The 22,318-nt window shown below is 43.1% G+C and overlaps 1 protein-coding gene across 7 annotated transcripts in view; it reads left to right on the top strand.

The window, feature by feature from the left end:
* LOC111601805 (homeobox protein homothorax) overlaps nucleotides 1–19,051 on the top strand; it is a 107,548-nt gene extending 88,497 nt beyond the window's left edge. For 4 of the 7 annotated variants that reach the window (XM_023318592.2, XM_023318595.2, XM_023318596.2 and 1 more), the window contains 5 exons: nucleotides 183–206; nucleotides 9,066–9,214; nucleotides 15,369–15,445; nucleotides 18,122–18,180; nucleotides 18,365–19,051. In XM_023318592.2, coding sequence (XP_023174360.1) covers nucleotides 183–206; nucleotides 9,066–9,214; nucleotides 15,369–15,445; nucleotides 18,122–18,180; nucleotides 18,365–18,525 — 470 coding nt within the window. In that variant the 3' untranslated portion in view covers nucleotides 18,526–19,051. Of the gene's footprint in view, nucleotides 1–182; nucleotides 207–9,065; nucleotides 9,215–9,298; nucleotides 10,269–15,368; nucleotides 15,446–18,121; nucleotides 18,181–18,364 lie in introns of those variants that run through there. The other 3 variants (XM_023318593.2, XM_023318594.2, XM_023318598.2) reach the window with 3 other exon arrangements.
* The last annotated feature ends 3,267 nt before the right edge of the window (nucleotides 19,052–22,318 follow it).

The following is a 22,318-nucleotide window of genomic DNA, read 5'->3' on the forward strand; positions in this document are numbered from 1 at the left end:
GCCGAGATCGGGTTGTAGCGTTTGTTGCTGCTGGCGTTAATTAAATTAGAGTGAAAGACGGGCGTCAAAATCGCAGCGAAATCTCCCTGCCTCTCTCCCTCTGTTTATATATAATTATCTTTATCGTTTAATATGCATTCTTTCACTAAACTCTCAACTTTCATCTCTTGTTTTCATTGCAGACAATTTCGGAACGAGTGCAAGCGGTAAGCTTTCTCTTTAAGTCATATTTATATAACTAGTCAGAGTCTCGACCAATGAAAATTCACTGTCCAGACTCACGCCCAGCAGGCTGCAAAATGGCCAAGAGTGCGATCTGCAGCCAGCCAACCAGGCAGCCAAGCAGTCATGCCAACCAACTGGCCAACAAGAGCAATCTGCAACATAGCGTAACGCTCTAAACTGAAAATTGTATGGCTTGTGACTTGCTGGCTGCCTTTTGATGCGCCCTTCATTTAGCATTTGACAGGACCCATAATTATAAACGGGCATAACCCATCATCAGCATCAGCGTCAGCGTCAGCGTCAGAGTCAGAGACAGAGACAGAGCAAAAGGCTGCAGCAACAACTAAATGCTGGGCCCATATAAATTTTCTGATTAAGAGCCATCTTATCATTATTATAGACTGTGCGCACGCTCGGGCTCTGCTGACTCTGCTGGCTGGGGAAGGGGGACTTGCTGCAGAGGCAGAGTAGGGGCACAAAAAAAATACCGAAACACAAATGTAGCCGTGCGTGCGAGTGTGTGAGTGTGTGCGTGCGGCAGTCTCTGTGCCCCCCTTAAAGGCATTATAGGGATTTAGTTTTTGGGATTTCGATTTCTCACACAGCGCAGCAAACGGAGCAAGCAGCCCGAAATGGAAAAAAGAAAGAAATACGAAATGTGTAGAACATATTGTTGCTTGGGTTTCGTTTCCGAAGATTTCCTGTGAAATACTTTAAGCCCCGGCCCTGGGCATGCCAGGGAGACCAAGAAGAACAAGAACAAGACCGAGACCGGGACCGGGACCGAGACTGAGACCCAGAATAACAGAATCGATTCGGTTCTCAGTTTTGTGTTGTGTTGTGTTTTGGGTTAAACATACTTGAAATTCTTGTTTCAACTCTGCGGCTAGGGCGGGGGCGGCAGCGCTGCCGGAGGCGGGGTCGCTGGCACAGCTACAGAACCGTTGAGGAGCGTGCATCGCCTCTTTCTCTCCCTCTCTTCTTTTGTGTGTGTGTGTGTGTGTGTAATTTAATACGCTTTCGAAATTAAGAAAAATACACTCAAATATATATAAATATATATATATATATATAAATTTATTTATGTATGTATGTCTCTACACATGTTTGTGCGTACATCTACATATATCTCGATATGGTTGGTAGGCATGAAAGGTCACAGCGTAAGATTTAAATTTGAAATTAGTATGGCCGCATCGAGCAACATAAATAACAACAACAACAACAACAAGGCAACACATTGACAACCATGTCTTACAAAGCCTTTGTGGCCGATAGCTGGGCGCATCTATTTGGTTTTGTTTTCTTTTAGGAAATATTTCATTATTATTAGACAGTTGCTGAGCAGTCGCCGAGTGCTCGACTCTTCTAACAAGGCAGCTCATTGATTTGGTCTATTATTTCAAAGGGCAAAATCTATTTTTGGTTCTTAATTTATGCAGCGGCCGGACCATGTTATTAACTCTAATTTGCATATTATAGAGCCGAAGTATCAGAAATTTTCAAAGATTTATCTTCTACTGTTTCTATTTGGCTTTGTTTTGCTTTGCCTTTTCTTTCGCCTCTTCCTAATAAGCCATTTTGTTGTTATACACAGCTTTTCCAGTTACCTAAAAGAGTTTGGCACAAATGCCTTGCAAATGTCCGTCAAAAGAAAGCAATTCCCGTTGTTTTCTTTTTTCGTGTCGTGACTGATGCGTTATAATTTTCATGCATTTTCAGCATTTTGTGGAAAAGCAACAACTACAGCTGCAATGTCTGCAGGCCACGCCTTGGCTTTTGTTTGCGGCAATTTGGATGACAAGACATTTATTTTCACATTGTGCTAAACGAAATTACACGCTTATGGATTGCTTAATACTATGCTGATAATGATTGCTTTCAAAATTATATAATAGTCGAAGTCCCGAGTGAGTGAATGAAGGAGTAGCAGAAGTTAATACTCAGTTCATAGCTCCTAGCAGAGCTCTGCAGCCGAGGCAACGTGTCAATGGGAGTGAGTTACACTTACCCAGCGACTTGAGCTGCATAAGACTGTCTTCGACTGTCCTTTGTGGTGCTTAGGTTTCCGTTTGAGTGGCTCACGCTCGTCGGCAGAACACCCAAAAACAAATTAAACGCGTTGCCATTAATCTTGCAGCTGGCGAGACGCACATCATCATATGTGACTGAGCTGCACGTCTTTGGTGGCTCCACAGACCGGCTCCACAATCAAGGTGAGATGCATTTCAACATGTCTCATAAATTCGTGCGGATTGAGCGCAAAGCGCACAAAAATCTTGTCCAGACGTTGTGTTCGGATTTGCATAAACTCCAGGAGTAGAGGCTGCACTCTGTGTGTGTGTGTGTGAGTCGACTAACCAGTCGACTATATATATATATATAAATATATATATATATATATATATATATATATATATATATATATATATATTTATTTGTGATTCCTTAACTGCGTTCATAAATTTGGCAAATTTGACAATTATGCGCATTAATAATAAATAAAATTGACAATAATTGAATTTGAATAATTCGATTTTGCATATGTAATAACGGACGCCAGCAGCGAGAGCGGGACAGCTGCTGCGAGAGCAAGCGAGAGAGAGACAGCCACATATGGCTAATCTGCATATAAGGCGGCTGCTCTGACAGCTTTTAACTGTTTTTTTTTTGTACTTTTTTCTGCTTTGGGTAGGCGTGAAAACATGTGTTGGCTTTGCTTACTTTTGCTGTTGTTTAGCCTTTCATTGGCGTTGCCATTTACGCTTGGAATTTTAATAAACTTTTGAGCACTTTTGGGCGACTTTTTGCGCTTTTTGTTGCAGTCGGTTTTTTGTGCTGGGTTTTGAGGCGCAAAAAGTTTACAACAGCCTGAGAACCGATGGCAAAAGTCCAAGGCGAAGCGAGCAATCTCAACGGACCGCAAAAATCCGTATAAAAATAATGAGGCATGAACATGTTGCAGCATCCCGCAGCAGCAGCGACGGCAACGGCAGCAACAAGCATTATTATTATTATTATTATTTTTATTATTATATTTTCTGCCGGCAAAACAATGCTGCAGCCGACGCAGCCGAGGCTCAAAAATATTGCAGCGGATCACACAAATCCGCCATAAAAAGTACACATACACGTATGTATCTCTATGTGTATGTGTGCAGGTATGTCTATACATTCATGGCTATAGCATATGCAGGCATTGGCAAACTGGTCAAGCTAAAAGCCAAAGCCGCTTTTGTGTTAATACCTCAAAACGATTCGTTCTTTTTCTTTTCTTTTCTTTTTTTATAAATATTTTTTATTTTGTTTTTGTAGCAGCCTCCTTGTTGGGCCTGGGAAGCTCACAACAAAAAATGGCTACAAATATTGCTATTGACTTCGAGGTGTGAGTGTGTGTGTGTGTGTGTGTGTGTGCCTGCCATATGCCAGAGCTGGATAAGCCTTTGCGGCTGTTGTTCTTATTGACTTGTTGCCGTTTTATGGCGTTGCCCGATTGGTGATCCATCATAATTTTGAAGCCTCGCATAATTTGCAGTTTTTCGCACATGAAAATCGTCAGGGAAATTGGGCACATTAAGTGCATATGAAAATTAATCGAGTTTTCCAGGCAGTCAAAGAATTTCAAATCACAGTTGCTTGAGAGTAATAGCAATAATTATGAATGCAATTGATTCTACTTCACGTTTTTCACAAGAACTCAGCTCCATAGACAGCACTCGCTATAGGCCAGCAGCAAATAGTAGAAACTTGGCCCATCAATTATATGAAGGCGCCTCTTGCAATTTTTCAACATTTAATTAAGTCATATGGCAAGCACTTTAAGCTTTATTAATTTGCCGATCGTATAAAAGTAATAGCTTTTCATAATTGTCAGCCCAGTGGCGCTTGCCGCACTTGACTCTTGAGCCGCTGAGATGTGCGACAAATCCTCAACCGATCGAGCGGGCGACCGAGCGAGGGAATGAAGTGCTGGCAAATTAATTGCCGATGTTTATCACTCACGGCATATTCAATAAAGTTTTCATAAGCAATAAATGCGCTTGGCTTAAAGCAGCGCAGGCATATAAATCATTACAGAGTCACAAAATGTGTCTCTGTGTGTTGGTGTGTGTGTGTGTTGGCTAATGAGTGAGATCGGACCAACAGCAGCAACACCTTGGAGGTCTCACTTGGATGGCTGACACAAGTGTTTGTTGTTGTTTAGCCACCCACTTGAAAGGCAACAACAACAGAAACAACAATGACTACGACTATGACAAAGAGGAAGACGCCCCTTTTTAAAGCTTTTGTCATGCGTGAGCTGCGCAGAGCTCGCTGGCTCAAGTGGGCCAAGCTCGAGCACAGCTTCTTGAGTCGCCGCTGAAGTGTTTGCATTTCTTTGAGCTGGCTGCAGCTCATCTAGCCGTGTGACAAAGCAGTCGACTTACTGGACTCGAGTCAGGATGCCACCCAGGGCGTTGCTGATTTCTCTTGACATGTTTTGAATTCAATTAAGTAAATGCCTCAAGTTGCGAGGCTCAACTCACAACGTGGCACGGCTCTCGAGAAAGCCGCAAGTCAATTGCGCCACGAGTAGCTGCTGCTGCTGCTGCTGCTAGCTGGTGTTTATTATTATTAAAAGCGAAACTCAATTAGTTGGCCAACCCCATAGGTTCCCGCTCGCACTCGAGACGCTCCAAGTTTTTTGTGCCTAGCTGTGAGCTTAAGCAGACTTCCGCCATGTTTAGTGTTCACCGTACGGTGTGCGGTGGTTGGCACTCAGGGGCTGGGCACCCATTGGAAAATGATTGACAGACGATTGGCATGATTTTGTATAAACAAAAGCCCCAAGTCGAGGCGAAGGCGCAAAAATTGCTTAAATGAAAACTCACACACACACGCACACACACACACACACACACGCCCACACATTACATGAAAATGGAAAGTTGGGCGTTTGGTTTTCATTTTGTGTGAAGCAGCTAGGAAAAAGTTTATTTAAAAACTAATTGAAAACTGCTTGCTTGCTGGCTACAACTTGCTACGGTTCGCTTCAGCTGCCTCTCCTGCTGCCAGCCAGCCGTGGTCCCCCTCCCTCTGGCTTGCCAGTTGCAAGTCAAGTGCTCGTTGTTTCGTATATTTGGCTACGCGCTTTTGGCCCGAAGAATGAGAAGGAAGAGAAGAAAAACAATGCTTGTTCTTTTCCGCTGTCTGTTTGAAAAGCAATTTGTTTGTTTTCCTCTGGCCATGCAGACAGCATGTAAAAGTGCATTTTTGCTATGGAAATCCATAAATGCATTTATAACATATTATTTCTATTTATTATTCCAATCTCTGCTCTGCTTTGGGCCTTTATCTTTCCTGTTTCACTTCTGTAAACCAAAAGTTTTCTCAACTGTCAAACAATATTTTTTCGATGCGATTGATATTATTTATATAATATATATAATGTAAATATATGATTTATAGCAGCGCCAGTTACTCTATGGAAACTATCTGCAGGTGTTTAGAGAGCTCTCAGTTTATGGTGTCAGGCAAATCGGATCGAGTGAGGTCTTTTAACAAATGGTCAAGAGACCTACCATTAAAACCATTTACAACATTTATAAGTAGTCAACATGCAGCTCTGAACTCGAGCAGCTGCTGGGCGGGGTCTGGCTCCGACCTCGTTGATGGTTTAGGGGCGACATCAGAGCGTGGGTGGTTTACTGGTGGGTTGGCTTGGTCTTGGATGGCTCGTGCCTTGTCTCTCCTTCCCTGCTCTGGTTGGGTAAGGAAAGCCAGCAGGAAACTAAAAATGTTTTGTATGTCCGTATAAAGGAAAAATCGCAAAATTTACTGCAAATTGGAATTTTGCGCAATTGTAGAAAAAAATGTGGCAAGCAGGGCAAACCAACTAACCAGCCAGCCAATGGCAACTGTAGCTGAGGTGGCCGGGAGTGGGTGGGGGAGGGGGTGTAGGAGCTTTGCCTTGCAATAATAACAACATACGTCTGTCTGTCTGTCAGTTAGTCTGCGGCAAAGACGCAGTGGCTCCTGCATCCTTTGTGCTTCGTCCTGCCGCAGACCGTCGCTGGCGCTTTAAGCCAATAATAAATAAAAATGCTTGTTAGGACGCCCCCTCAGAGATGCCCTCGCTCCAGTTGCCACCCGCAGCGGGCGAAGGCAACAAAAATTGCGACGGCATCGAATTTATTTGCCCAACACAAACTTATTTAGGGAATGCCAGAGAGCAGAGGCTGGGGGTAGAAGCTGCTTCCATAAAGTCGCCAAAGTTATAGTGAAAATTAATTAAGTTTTGCGCTGCGCTTAACAATTCAATTAAAAAATACGCGCCGCTTTATCGTCCCGCATAGCAAGTACTACAACAAAAAGCACTTTGGTCGAGCGGCTCCCCAATCCAGATGCAGCTCCAACACCAACTGCCGAACTGGCCCAATCTTTGTTACACGAGTGTGCCGCCGCTCAAGTGCCACAAGTGCTTTTGCACATCGTTATTATAACAATAATAAGCAGCCGGCGGAGCAGCGACGTCTCTGGGCAAAGATTAATTGTGTGTTTTGGTTTGCCAGATCCCTGCCACGAATTGAATGTAAAATTGGAGCACACAGCCAAAGAAATGACTTCGATTCGAGCGTCGAGCGTTGAGCGTCGAGAGTCGAGAGTCGAGAGTCTTTGGCGCAAAGTGCAATCCACTTGAAGGAATTTACATATCAGCAGCAGATACCGACGGCACCAGCGTTCCGCCTCGACATTGGCATCGGCAGCAGCTCCCCACCTCTGTATCTCGCTGGATGTGCCTCAATGTTGCAGCCAAATGCATTAATCAATTTCATGTTTTCTTAAGCGCGCGCCCGGCGCGATTTGAGTGCTTCGCGAACGATGCCGCAGCCTCTGCCACAGCCTCTGTGTCTGCGTCTGCGTCTGCGTCTGCGTCTGGGGACGCTTTACGTATGAGTGGAATAATCAATTTCGAGGATCATAAACAACTTTTAATGAAGTTGTTAAGTGCCAGCAGCTAGTTGCTCAATGCGCCCTGCCTAAAGTGCAGCGCGCCCGATAAGCACAAGAGCAACTGCATCCATAATGGGCTCCAATTCCAGCTTCGCTGACTGCTCGCGTCAGCTCGAGTCAGCAGCGTCTCCGACTGGCCACAGCGAAATACCATCGCAATCACGCATTTCCATAATTGCTAAATTATGCAGAGCGCTCCACGCAGCTTAGTAGAAAGGCGAGGCCCCATCAAAATGACCAACAAGTGTGCCTTTTGGGGTATTCTTTTGTTTTGGACTTTTTTGTTTGTTTGTTTGTTTCTGGTAAATTAATTTTACAACTTTTGATGCATACACTTGTGAGCTCTTTGCCACGGTTAGGGTATATGCACTTTCTTGAACAGCTCAAACAAAATTTCTTCACCTAAAAGTAAACTAGAAATTGAACCACATCAAATTTAGCTGGCTCTTCTCATTAGATATGTAGGGTATTCGCTGTGCTGCTTGACTCTGCTTTGTGTTGCTGAACATCAGCTTTTGTTTTATGGTCGTGTTTAGAAAATCAACCACACGGCTGGCCATGCAGTCGAGCACTCAGCAAACGTCTCCATCGGCGACTAAATTAATCAAAACGAACTTCCGGTTTACGCAAAATGGCGTGAAGTCTGCCGCCCTGAATGTGTGTGTGTGTGTGTTTTAGGCATGCGCTACTGTGAAAATTTTTCAGAGTGCTGTTGAAAATTAATGAATGAGTTAACTGAGAAATTAATGAAAAGCCAGCGGGCAAAACAGCTGAAGCAGGTGCGCGGCAGCAAAGAGGCAAAGGTGTTGTGCGAAAGATAAAGCATGGAAAATTTATGAAGCAACCAGGGAGAGGAACTCGCTGTCATAGCTTCCAAGTTAGACATTCATAGACGCACCATGTTTGGTGTTGGGAAATATTTGTTTTGGCACACTCAGCTGCGAGGCGGGGTCGGAGCGTGAAATTATGCAATACTATCGGAGCAGGCATAGTTCGTACGGACGATACGGGCCTTGGATGGGCCGTGGATAGGGTATTGTGGACCTGGTTTATTTTGTTTGCATGTGCGCAGCCATTTGGGGCTTCCTGTTTGAGGCGAAGCAGGCATTTGAGTTACTTAAGTGTAACTAAAACTTAAAGTAAACACACAAATAACATACTTAATATTAAACAAAAATATACAAAATCATATGATGTTGCTGCCGGTTATGATGGCGATGATGATGATGCCGAAAACAGGGAAAACAAATGCCATAGCGGAAATACTGAGAGTGCCAGTTGATGGGGGATGTTGGATTGTTCCCATGCAAACAAAAGATAAAAGCCCCAGAAAATTTAAATTAACCAAAAATTATGCATGAACATTACCAAAAAGCACAGAGCCAAAGCCAAAGCCAAAGCCATAGCCAAAGCCAAAGCCAAAGCCAAAGACTGCGTATGACAAATATTAATTTTGTTTATAAACCACAACGAGCAAGACGCAGGGACAGACGAGCAGACGGAGGGAGCAGCACTGATTTGACTTGTCTTAAACGGCAGCCACAAACAATGTCATCCATATGATTATCATTATGTTTAAGCAGCAGGCTGGCTAGCTAGCTGCCTGCCTGCCTGCCTGGCTGGCTGGCTGGCTGGTTGGCTGGCTGGCTGGCCAGAGTCGAGTAATGTTATTTTATGCCCACTTGACAAACATTATGAACTGAACAGAGCAACAAACAACTTGCAAGCAAACACAATTGTGAGCTGTGGAGGAGGCTAGTGCTCTGGCAATATTGACATTAGTTGTAGCTCACATCTAGAACCGGCTAAACTCTAGACTCTGCATCTTTCTCTTTTCATTCACACAGGTGATGCCAGCAACGCCAGCATAGGCAGCGGCGAGGGCACCGGCGAGGAGGACGACGATGCGAGCGGCAAAAAGAACCAAAAGAAGCGTGGCATTTTCCCAAAAGTAGCAACAAACATATTGAGAGCGTGGCTGTTTCAGCACTTAACGGTAAGTCCAATCAAGAACAAAAAAAAAGAAATACATACTTATGCATATGTGTGTGTGTGTGTGTGGTATAAATGCACCAATCAGAGCAGCAACACAGCTCGCCCCCAACATCTTATCGCAATCTGCAGTTACATTCGCTTACCCAACCCAACTCTTGTTGTTTTAGTCTGTGATAAGGTCTTAGCAGAGCCATATTTGGTTTTGGCCACTTTGATAAGATTAGTTTGCCCAATAGCTGCTTTGGCAGTGGGCGTGGCTACGCGAGCTGATGTAAACGTTAATTGAAGGCGGTTCAATGCAAATGTGTTGACGAAACCCAGCAAGTCCCAACCAGATTAGATAATGAGATGTGCCAAGTAGAAATTGATGATCTGCCCGGCAACGCCCTCGACGTGCACTAACGGCACTCAACTGCGCAGTAAAAGCAAAATTTATAAAGTCATTCAGCTGCTTATCAAAGGCATTGAAAATGGACTAAACAAATCCCACGACCGTAACAACCATTTAGGCCAGGTTTCCAGTTGGGTTATGCAGTCCATAGAATGGCTTATGGCTTGCTCAACGCGTCCAATTAGATTTCCATTTGAGCCATCAAAGGGCTCAGCAAATGGTAAATGGTATTCGGACTGTCCCAAACGATGCGATACTAAAAGCAAATTGCCACGGCCAAAACTATTCAGCAGAAACCTGACCAGCCAAATCAAAGTTCAGAGCGGAAAGTCCAGCCAGCCGGATGTGTAATACAAATAAACAGATTTGTTATGCGCCACTTTATGTTAAGCAGCAGCAGTATCAGGATTCAGGATACGCAAAAGAATTTCAGCTGCGTGTAAGGGTTGCACGGGAGCCAAAAAAAAAAACACAGCCAGAGAAAAAAGAACAAACAGAACTATAAGATTTTATGCGCTACGGTCAAGCGGCTGTTAAGGAAGTTCAAACTGCTGCGCTACAGTTTTGGCCATTAGCCACATTCGCCCTTCGCTTTGCGGTTGCTGCGTATGTAAAATGATAAAAATCTTAATGGAATTTTGTAAAAGTGTGCATGCGTGTGTGTGTGTGTGTGTGTGTGTGTTTGTGTGGGGCCAAAGCTAACGACTGACCATAGCCCGAAGGCCAGACAGAGGCGATAAGCAAACAAATCGGAAATTAAAGTTGAAGTTTGACGCTGGAATGTTTATCTCTGCTCTGGTCCAGCATCCAGTCTTGAGTTTTAAAATAGCTTAGCCGATTCGCCACCCCCGCTGGAACTGGCATTAGGCTAGCCCCCGTCCCCGCCGTCCCACTCTAGGCGCGCCCACCCTCTGACATTGATGGATTGCCGTTTAAATCAGCGCATCACTCATGTTTACTCGGCTAAGGCGATGCCGTCTGCGCCGTCTGCGCTGTCTGACTGCGGCTCGACTTTCCCAGCCTCCGGCGGATGTCTGCATATCCTTGACTGATTTTTTTTCGCCCGCTTTTAGTTTAATGCTATTAACAGTTTGGGCACATTAGGGAAATTGTTTCTGCTCGAACTTGAATTTCTTTGTATTCAAAGTCGCATTTAGATAATGCAAATGCAATGTTTGCCAATTTGATTTATCGCCCGATTTCCATTGGCATAATTAACAGTTTTCCAGACATCGGCTGCCAAGTGAAACTCGATGCCAGCTCGTCAAGCCGAGTGCATGACGGGCGCACAGCCATTGCCAACATGCGCGACATGGATGGCGTCGTCGTTGACTATGGCGACGATGGCGTTGCTAAAGTCGTTAAAAACCAGACCCCAAATAAGACGACGACGACGATGACGTTGGTGCTAATGAAGTGCACTGCAGTCTGCTGGGGAAACGGGACTGGCAAAGGGGAATCCGACTGCGACCGCGGCTGGGGTTGGGTTAAGCGCACTGGCTGGCCAACCAAAAACAAAAGGCAGGCAGACATCGGCCGAGGAACGAGGGCAATGCAATGCATGGCTGCTTTGTTGTTGCATGCATGTTGTAGTTGTTGTTGTTGCTGCTGTTGCCATAATTATGGCAGGCGCGCGAATATTTTGTTTACATTTGGCGCGCATTGCAGGCAACGGCAACAACGGCTAAAGCAACCAGCAAAAAGTTTCATTTCGCGTGCTCCGCCTACTCGCTGCCACATGTGCCCAGTCCCAGGTCCCGGCACCAAGTACCGTTCCCATTCCCGTTCCCTTTCCCTTTCCCTTTCCCTTTCCCGCTGCCAGTCACATATGGCAGCTCCCATGCCTCTTTCCATGTGTGCGGCGCGCAATTTTCTTCCGGCCGACGTCTGGCTCGCTTGACGCTTGTCGGCTTCGGCTCTTCGATTCAGTTTGTTGCAGTTGCAGTTGTTGTCGGCCCACAGCAAAAGTAACCCCAAAAAAAGCGCAAAATGGCCAAAACGTTGCGCTGCAAGCGTTGCATTGTTGTCAGCGCTCATGTTACATGTTGCAGCCCACAGCGCGACGGCGCTTAGTGTGTGGCATGTTTATTGTTCTGGGCCAAGACGAACTCAAGATGCGCTACAACAGCAAATGACGACGTCTGACGATGCTAGCTAACCCAACTATTTAAAGATCAAACTTAACGAAGAGCCACTGCACTTGAGTTAAAAACAAGAAGGGTTCAAAAAAGCAGCAAGTGTGGCACTTTAACCCTTGCCCGCGGCCTCTTGTAGGCATACTTAGTTCTCCTACCTTTGTCAGTTTCTTGACCCTTCTGACACACAGGCTTATGCTGGCCGTAGGGCATCTCTAGAGCTATGTGCCTCTTGCCCGACTCGCGATTGTTGCAAATTATTTTTCTCTTTCTTTTTTTGTTATTTTCTTTTTTTGTTGCTCCAACATGATGACGCCGACGACTTTGAGTATGAGGACAAAGTTGCGATTAGTGCAGTCCCTCTTCCTCTCTCCCTCTCCCTCCCTCTCTGTATACCATGCTATCTCGCTTTCCAGTGGAGTGGAAACACTCATTTGGCTCTGTTTAGACATGTAGTGCAACTGGAAAAAATCTTCATAATGGCTGCCACAGGCCGACGTCGACGCCGTTGCAATTTTCACCGACGTCGCAGCAATTTGCAGTGGCGGCTGTTGTAGCTGTTGCTGTTGCTGTTGCTGTTGTTGCAGCTTGTTTCACAAATGGCGTCGCATTTGGCGTTGTTAATGGCGGCGGCGTCTCTGGCCGGTTGTACGTGTGCATTACCGAGCCATAGCCGCAGCCAGAGCCAGAGCCGGAGTCGACGTCTTGGGCTTGTTGTGCCATGTGTCACGGCATTGCAGTCATGTTGACATCATGTGGCCAGGGAGACCAGAGAGCACAGTCACTGCGTGTGAGCGAGACAGAGATAGATAGAGAAGAGAGAGAGAGAAAGCTACAGGCCACAATCGAGACATAGGCCTATGCCTGAGGTTTCTGGCACTTGTCGACATCACTTGAGGGGGAGCTGAAGGGATTTATACAGCCAAGCGTGTGTGAGTGTGGTGATTGTTTTAAATTCATTTGGCAAGTTTAAATAAACACAACACGAGCGAAAATATGTGGAAAAAGTGGAGCGAGTTAAGCGACCAGACAATGGCAAAAACAGTGGCCCCTAGGCGAAGACAACAGCCAGGGAAAGGAGGCAAGCGAAGACATAACCAGAGCAGGCGGGCAGCGGGCAGAGGGCAGAGGGAATGGCAGGCGGCGACATGGCAAAAGCAACTTAAAGGCGTGACAGTAATTAATTATTTTGTCGTATGGTAAATTAATAAACCAAATGGACTTTGTTTCACTTGACATGTTTGCACTCGCCTGCTTGGTTAGCTGCTGAGTCTCTCTGTCTGTCTGTCTGTCTGTCTGTCGATAGTTGTGTGTGAGTGTGAGTGTGCGGGGGATTTGTGGTGTGCGAAATGCATAATTACTTACATTAGCGTAATTGGTGCGCCACAGCGTAGCTGCTGATGGAGCCACCTTCAGCAGATGCAGTAGGCGTCCAAATGAATGCAGCGCGACAGGCATTAATGCGCCTTTGATAAGCCACAGACAGGATGATAATGAACTAGTAGCTGCTATAATAACTGGCGAGTTGAGCGTATGGCACCTTCACTATATATAACAGCTAGCTGCCAGGGCAATAATGTCAACCTCAGCCGGCGTCGGTCGGTTGGAATGCATATGCACAAATTCGAATGGGTAAAAGCATTTCTCTAAATAGATGAACGCCACAAAGTATGCTATAAATTCCATTTTAATTTACCTGCATGCAATTTATGCCTTTTGACTTCTTGAGCATTTTATAGCTTCTAGAAACGAGGTGCAGCAGCGGACTGGGCTCGGCGGGGGCCGGGGATGGGGCTGAGAACATTGCCATTGGCATGTCCATTGCATTTACATGGACATCTACGTTTATTTGTCAATACACAAATTTCATATACTAGTTTTCGTATTGGCTATTGTCAAGAGTTGAACTCTGAGTGGGAGGGTTGGCGGTGGGCGTGCTGCTTGGCCTGTGCAGGACAGCAAACAAATATTGCTGCCGGGCAGCCGACACGTAATCGTACACACACACTCACACGCACGTCCAAAGATGCATACACAATATCTACAACAAGACAACACGCAAAATTTATTAAACACAAACAATAAGGCAAATGTATTCAAGGAGCAGGAGACGGGCGAAGGGTGGAGGGTGGAGGGCGAAGGGCAGAGCGACAGACGACAGCCCAGAATGGGTGTGCACGGATGTGCAAGGACAACAAGGCAACTAAATTGCATTACAGACATTACGCAGGACATGCAGGCCAAGTGGACGGACGGACAGTGGATAGCAAGACAAGCGACAAGGATGTGCTGCGTTGCACATTTCGAATGGAATTCGAAATTCCTGCCACTTGAGCACTTGCATATTGAATACTGAATGCACAAACTACAACAATATATACAATATAGTATATAACTATATATAAATACATATATATTTATGTACATACTGGCATCTGTATATAAGTGACAGTCCATATATTCTAGTGGCGGGTGTGTGGCCAAGAAAACGGTAAATTTCAGCAGCAGTGGCACAACAATTGCTTCCTGTGTGTAAGGCAAATTGCATTTGCAGACAACTGCGAGCTGCGAGCACATCGCTCAAAAGTTCAATTGCCGGCAACCGCAAAATCACAATACACAAACGAACAGGCCAAAGGACAAGCAGACGCAACAAGGAGGGGTCGATGGAAATTGAGGCAGTGTCCTTTGGCTGACGAGTGCCAAAATTGAAACGCCCACAGCTGCCGGAAATGTTGCTCGCAGCCAAAAAGGGTTAAACAAAGCCAATGCGACGCATGCGCCAAAGGATCGAGTCAGACAAAAGGCCGCAGCGAAGCCAGAGCCAAAGCCAAAGCCAAAGCCAAAGCCAATCCCAACTCCAGTTGCAAAGCCAAAAGATTGACAGCCATTTCCGTCAGCTCCAGGTGAAACCTCAAGCTGTCTGCGCCACATTTCTCATTGAGTCAACATTAGAAATCAAGCGACGACAACAGCAAATAGAAATAGAAATTTGTAATAAGCGCCAGCCGATTAGATTAGCTGCGTGAGCGTGAGTTGCCACAGCGAGTGCCGTTTGCCCCTGCCACATGTTCCTGCAAGCATTGCCAGCAGGGGCCGGGGGAGGGTGGTGCTATTTGCTCACTGACGCCACTGTGGCGGCGCGCCGGCTGCAAGATTTATGAGAAGTTTCAGCCAGTGGCAGTACCCAAGCACCCAAGCACCCAACCCCAAGCCCAACTGCATTTGTTTGCCTATTTGGCGCTACCGAAAAACGCGCTGCATCTAAATTGAGGACATTTTGAGTGGCAGCGCTGATAAGCGAGCCACTCGCTGGTCAGAGACTCAGATAAGTCAGCATAGAGAGCAAAACAAAAACGAAACACAATTAAATAAATAAACCTCTTTTGAAGTGCGGCAGCGCCGTTCGTTGACAGGTTAAACTTCTCCATATATTATTTCCCCATATCCATATATATATATGTCTATATAGCAGCCATAGCTAGACTGGCAATGATTGATCGCACCTCCACCTGCCGCATCCATGCCATGTTGACAGATTGTAAATCTTCTATGCTCTGCTCTGGCCCTGTTAATTGAATTGTGAGCGCTGCACCTACATTAATTGACCTTTCTCTTTCTCTTTGCAGCATCCCTACCCATCCGAGGACCAAAAAAAACAGTTGGCGCAGGATACTGGCCTGACGATACTGCAAGTTAACAATTGGTAAGTGCGAAGAATTTGTTGTGTCTGATAGTAGATAAGATACACAGATTGGAGTAGCTTTCAGTTGTATAGATTATCTATGAGATATATAGCCAGAAATCTGAGTTACTTCACCTCGATTCGTGTTGGCTGTGCCACACTTTGCAGCTCAGGCAAATACAAGAACATTAGTTGCACGCTTTATGGCACTCGCCAGTGAACTAGTACCAAAACTCTATCCAGGAACAGAGCACACATACAGCAAAGGTATCAGTTTACAGAAAGCAGGCCGAACAAATTTATAAGGCAGCCAAAGAGCTGCAGAGCTGAAGAGCTGCAGAGCTGAAACATGCCTGGCCCATGAAATGTGGTAAATAAAGTTATGTAGCATGTTGCACGAATATTGCTGGCAACGGCACAATGACAGGCGCACAAATCCTAACCAATGTAGCAAGCTCTCAAGCTGAGACTTCATCAAATTTTGCACATTATGCGACATGGTGCAGAACTTGACACCTGGCAGCCAATGCAAAAGACAAGACAACCTTCTAAGCTATGGATGCACAAGTTGCAGCCAGATTTGAGAACGGGCATAGATGTCCAAAGGGGGAAGCACTTGCCACAAAAGCTTGAGCGCCAGTTAAAAGCGTTGCTGAATCTTTTATGCAGTTGCTGCCCCATGTCTGTGCCATGGAATGCTTTTAAGCGGGGACAGGCCATAATAAAATCTAGCGAAAAATGTGTGAGCCGCACTTGGAGCCTGTAGTGGGAGAGCGGGTTGGCCGAATGTCATTGGGGCTATTGGGTGGTGGAGTATTGGAGTGCTGGAGTGCTGGCTGCTCTAACGCAGGCACTCAGCTCAATTAAATTGAATTTCGCGCTTACTGAAGCACACTGCAAATTAACAAATGCGAGCAGCGGCGGCGATGGCGGTGGCAAGGACTGGCAAGGATCCCTTGCCCATTTCGCTTAAGCACGCAACGCTGCGTAGACAACAGCGATAAGACAGAGACGGAGCAAAGGAGACCGAAGGGCATAGAGAAAAAGAAGTAGTAGAAGAAGAAAAAAGGCAACAACCTTAGCAGAAAATAGCAAAATAAAATGTTGACACTTTTGGTTATTTATGGGCTGGTAGACGACACCTTCGCCAAAGCACTAATCCGTGGGGAATGGCCACTGGCATTGGGCGTCGGGTGGTGCCACCACCGGCAGCTAAATGTGTATTTATTTTGCGCAATTTGAGGGACAAACAGAAAGAAACTGCGTAAGCAGCAATTCAAATGACCAGCAGCAGCAGCAGCAGCAGCAGCAGGAGTTGGAGCAGGAGATGAGAGAGAGAGTAAAAGTCCATTAACACCCAATAAGAATAAGAAAGAAATGCTGGAGAGGCGCAGGCATAGGACTTGATATTCAGTTTTTGCTGCTGCTGCTGCTGCTGCTGCTGCTTACTGCGGTAATCGAAAAAGTTTCTGTTGTAGCCAAGTTTTAAATATTAACGCTTACTTACAGCTGCAGAGCTGGAAAAAGTTATAATTATGGCGTAAGTACATAAATAACTCGGCAAATGTGCTGCCTTCGTATATCGTTGTTATGCCCTGGACGTTAATGTGGGACATGGGATATGGGATGTGGGTCCTCATGGTAGCAGATTTAGCTATACGATCCGAAGCCATCAACCGACTGCCTGCCACACGCCACAAGTTTGCACTGCTCATTCAGCTTGCCAAGGAGCGCAGCCAATCAAGTGAGCAGCCAGCGGCCAAATCGATTTGCAGCTTACATCCTCTCACATTGGCTCTGTCGCTATCTCTCTCACTCTCCCAGCTGCCTGTCTCTCGAAACGTTCCAAAAACGCAACGGAACTCAATTCCATTTTGTCGTTTTGATAAACGATTTCAGGGCGTTGCAACAATTTCCGCCTCAAAATGAGCAAAGCCAGCACTGAAATGAACTGCAAATTGAAAAAAAAACGCCAATCCCTATACATATAGTATAGCTATATATATATATATATATATATATATATATATATATATGTGAACGACATGAGGAAAGGATTTCAGAGGAAGCTTTCAGTGCATTAACCTCGACTAACTTTCAATGAGGTTAGCTCATTGTTGTTTTTGGCTAATGTCTGACGGGCTTGTTATTATTTTAGGTTTTTTCATACTATTTCTGTGTGTGTGTCAACCCATGTGGGTAACATCGGCCACAGCTCCGACTGTCACTCCGCAGAACTGGCTGTGGCGATGGCGGCTTTTTGCTTTAATCATTTCATTTCTTTGGTCTTTTCGTCGCTGATCCTTCACGCAGCGGATCAGCAACTGCAGCAACTGCCTGCTTATTATTTCTTATTGCATTTATTAAACGACAATCATAACCAAAGTCGGCATTGGGCTTTGTAAAGCCGGCCATTCCATTTCCCTGACTCCAGTCTTCCATCTGCCCGCCGCTCGGTCCTCCACACGCCATTGATGTGGCCCGACTGGCCGAGCAAAAAGTGTGACTCTGGCCAAGATTTGGTTTAGTTTATGGCTAAGTTGCGCACATAAAGCAGGGTGCTGCAAATCCCTGCAGTCGCAGAAACAGCCGTCGCTGAAATAGTTTATAAATAATTCATAAATCCTGTCGCTGTCTTGCGCTTAATTAAAAACTAAAACAAAAATCTCAACGCATTTCTCTTCGACTCTTTCACAGGTTTATCAATGCGCGACGAAGAATTGTGCAGCCAATGATCGATCAATCGAATCGAGCAGGTAAATATCCAATCTCCTACTAGCAATATAAAGCAAAAAAAAAAAACAGCAAAAAAAATATCCATAACTATGAAATGGCGCAAAGCAACGAAATACCAATTAGAAGCTTTGTCTAATTTCGAACGCAATTTCTAATTATGTGCATTTTTTTCTCTCTTACTTTGCCCAATGCAACTTTGAACAGTTTATACACCGCATCCAGGTCCCTCCGGTTATGGTCACGATGCCATGGGCTACATGATGGACAGCCAGGCGCACATGATGCATCGTCCGCCCGGTGATCCGGGCTTCCATCAAGGCTATCCGCACTACCCGCCCGCCGAATACTATGGACAGCACTTGTAATCCAGCGCCGGCAACGGACACGGCGCGACTGCGGAAGCCTTAGCTGGACCCCAAGCCCCGCCAGGAACGGAAGCGGAAGTGGAGGGCAACGGCTGAGCGTTCCCGCAAGCGGATGTTGAGAAGCACGCTGATAGCGACAAAGCCAAAATCATAGCTTAAACCTACAACTACATACTAAAGCAGAGCAAACGCAGAGACGAGAGTGGCCAGGACCCTTGAACCGTGTAACTTACAAAACCGAGTGGCAATATCAGTCAAGTAATAGATGAAGTAAAAACCGTAGTAAAATCTAACAAAAGAAAACAAAAAACACACACACACAGAAGATATTAGCTAATCGAAAGGCAGGCGCAACAACAGTATCACTAGCATCCACAGCAGCAGCAGCAGCAGCAGCAACAGCAACAACAATTTTAAAAGAAACTATTTGTGTATACCTTAAACATACATAACAACTACACATGCAACAAATAAATAATAAAAGAAAAATAAAGAAGAGCAAGATATTTATGCATAAACAAAAATGAAACGCTTAGATATAAGTTAAATAAACAAAACAGAAGCCAGACACCCACACAAACATACACACACACACACTCACAGAGAGGAAGAGAGAGAGAGAGCAGCAAAAGGTTGCTAATTACTTTTTATTTATGCAAATTTTTACTTTCGAAAAGCTACAAAAGGCAAATGCAAAAATATATTTCAAAGCATGAATTTAGGCGCAATCCAAAACGAAATAGAATTTACAAATTAGGCTAAAGCAATTTGATTTGCTTTGCGAACTAGGTATTTTTGTTTTAACATGAATTTAGTAAATGCGCCGCCCGGACAGCAGACCAGAAAGAAAACCAGAAGACGTAGAAGAAGAAGAGGAAAATTGAATGAAAAACTGAAAAATCATAAAACATACAAAAATAAACAGAAAATTCTTTGCTAGAGTTTAATTTCTTTTTAATTACACTTATAACAAGTCAGTTGTAGTAAACGCTTTTGTTCATTTATTAGTTAGTTCTTAGCATTGTTTTACGTATGCATACACGTGTATATACATATATAGTAAACAGGACGGCAACTAATTAACATAATTAATACATTAATTACCAACTATTTACTTATGTATATGCCTATATCTTATCTTAGGTTAAACGCTCTAATTTAAATAAATTGAATTGTTTTCTAATTTTACGCGTTGCTAAACTTAACAGAAGAAAATTTAAAAGAAATTGAATTTAATTTTGAAAACAAAAAAAAAATTGAAAAAAGAAAAAGAAAAATTAAAAATAATTTGAAGTTGATTTAAAAGTTTTGGTTCTTCTTGTGTGTATTTGTAGTATTATTTCCAAGAAAATTAAAATCACATGTTTGACTATGAATAAACCGATCGATCACACACACACACATATATATATAAAGAAAAACTACACACACACATACACACACTACATAAGCATACGAGTAAATATAATATACACATACACATATACATACAGATACAGATACAGATATAAATAATAATAAATTATGAATAACTTTTAATTGTATTTTTATTTATGTATTTTAATTTGTATGCGTTATATTTAGTTACTATTATTATTATTATTACATTTACTTAATTAATGATTTAATTATAAAAACGTGAAAGATGATTAAATGATGAAAATAAGAGTAAAATGCATATATGAAAAGCAATTGCAAAAATACGATTTCTTGTGTTTTTATTTTATGATTTCCACTTTTCAGCAGCTCGATTTGCTCTCAATACAAATTTGTTAATGGATATTTGTTCACACACACACACACGCACTTACACACACACGCTCATAGAATTTATTCAGAATAAGTTGCAAAATATTGTTTAAATTTATAAAAATTGAACTGAATTCAAGCACAAGTGCGTTTAAATTGAATTTACACAGTTTTTAGAGTATTTAAAATCTAAAATCGTAACGAATATACGTAAATGAGGAAGAGAAACAAACTGAACATTTAAGTGTTGTATTTCATTTTGGATTACTGAAACAAGTGTGAACAATGTGAGTACCTTTTTTTTCTCGAGCTCAACATGAAATGCAGAAATCATTGTTTAACTTAAGGATTAAGATCGAGAGCTTCTTTCGCATGGAAACTCCTCAGTTCTTTAGCAGACACTACCTACTGACTACTATCGAAACAATCACTCAAAACGTATACGAAACTTCTTAAAGAATACACCATTAAAAACCTATAAATTATGTCATTGTTTCGCACAGACAAAAACTTATTTACAAATTGCTAGAGGCGAATGTTTTTGGCTTGCAAAAGCCCTGTAAAGAAAAGAATAAAGCGAAATGCAAGTTTTCTCTAAAAATACAAAATTATACGATTTATGCATTGATAGTAATATATTAGACTTAACGCTAGTTAAATAATCAACACTATTGACTTGACAAACGATTAAACGCAAATTGTACAGAACGCCTTAAAAAAAACTAAAAAACCAAAGCATGGAATAAGCGAATGAAGTATACGAGTCTATATATATATATATAGAATATAAACTATAAATTACTAGATATATTATTATTAATTTTTAAAAGCGAAAACGAAAACAAAAACAAAAACACAAAGCATACATAATTAATTTAGTAATCTACGTCTTAAGCAAAGGAACCAAAGGGCAATCTGATGGAATTAGCGAAAGTCCAGACGTGTTGACATGTTGAGAGAGTGAAAACTTTAGCGTAGTTCGTTTTCTGATCAGGAAATCTTGAAAGCTTCTTTTACTTTTTGTACATTTTATACAAAAAGCATTTTCCCGAGAACTCTCCGTATTCGCTCCCCGTGAGCGGAGCCAACATGTTAGCAGAACAGCCTCTGAAGGGATTCGCAGCTCCACTGAAAGCTTGTAAATTGAAGCCGCTGTAAACGATGTTAAAAGTGAATCTAGATGAAAGTAATTTAGAAACTCAATTATTTTGTATCTTGGTGACCGCTTGCTTGGCATTTTGAAAGTGCCCGTTATGTGTCAGTGTTGATAAGCGTTATATATGCTAAACAAGAAAAAAAAACTAATATAATAAAAAAAGAAGAAATTATAAATAAATGCTATCAACAATTACAAAATAATACATATTGTATATGCAATAATTTGTAATGCTTTTTATGTTTCAACTTCTTTCGTATCAGAATTTAAATTAAAATGTGATTTTTCTCGAAACTTTAATGTATACGCCGTAAATATTTAATATGATTATTAAGGACAACAGCAACATTTATTACGATGATTATATTTACATACATACATACATATATTTAATAAATATTGTACATTTTTGATAGCTTCTCATTGAAAATATTTTGTAAATAGCGCATGAACTTGCATACATTATAAACAGAAAGGAAACCAGAAATAGAAACAGAAACAGAAACACCCAAAATAAGAAATATTATTAACGAAAAAACTGTATTTAATGCTAGTTGGTAATCACCGAAGCGAATGCAAACCCTGAGCATAGACTAAAAGTGCACAAACAATTTATACAACTTTCAACTTACCCACGCGACAGCATCAAAACATACAGCAGAGCAAATGAGACGGCCACACGAGAAAGAGCGAATGAGCGAAAGAGAGAGAGCGAGCGAGCGAGTGAGCGAGCGAGATAGACATTGTGTGTGTGCGTCAGATAAGAGTTAGTAAAAGAGAGAGAACTAACTCTAGAGCTGCAGTAAAAATGCAAAAATAAATATTTAAAAACAAATAATAATAATATATTTATATGAAATAAATTAAATAAATGTTTGTGCGTGTAAA

The sequence above is a fragment of the Drosophila hydei genome, unplaced genomic scaffold (assembly GCF_003285905.1).
Source record: "Drosophila hydei strain 15085-1641.00,03,60 unplaced genomic scaffold, DhydRS2 tig00008137-arrow-arrow-pilon, whole genome shotgun sequence".
NCBI classification, from domain to species: domain Eukaryota; kingdom Metazoa; phylum Arthropoda; class Insecta; order Diptera; family Drosophilidae; genus Drosophila; species Drosophila hydei.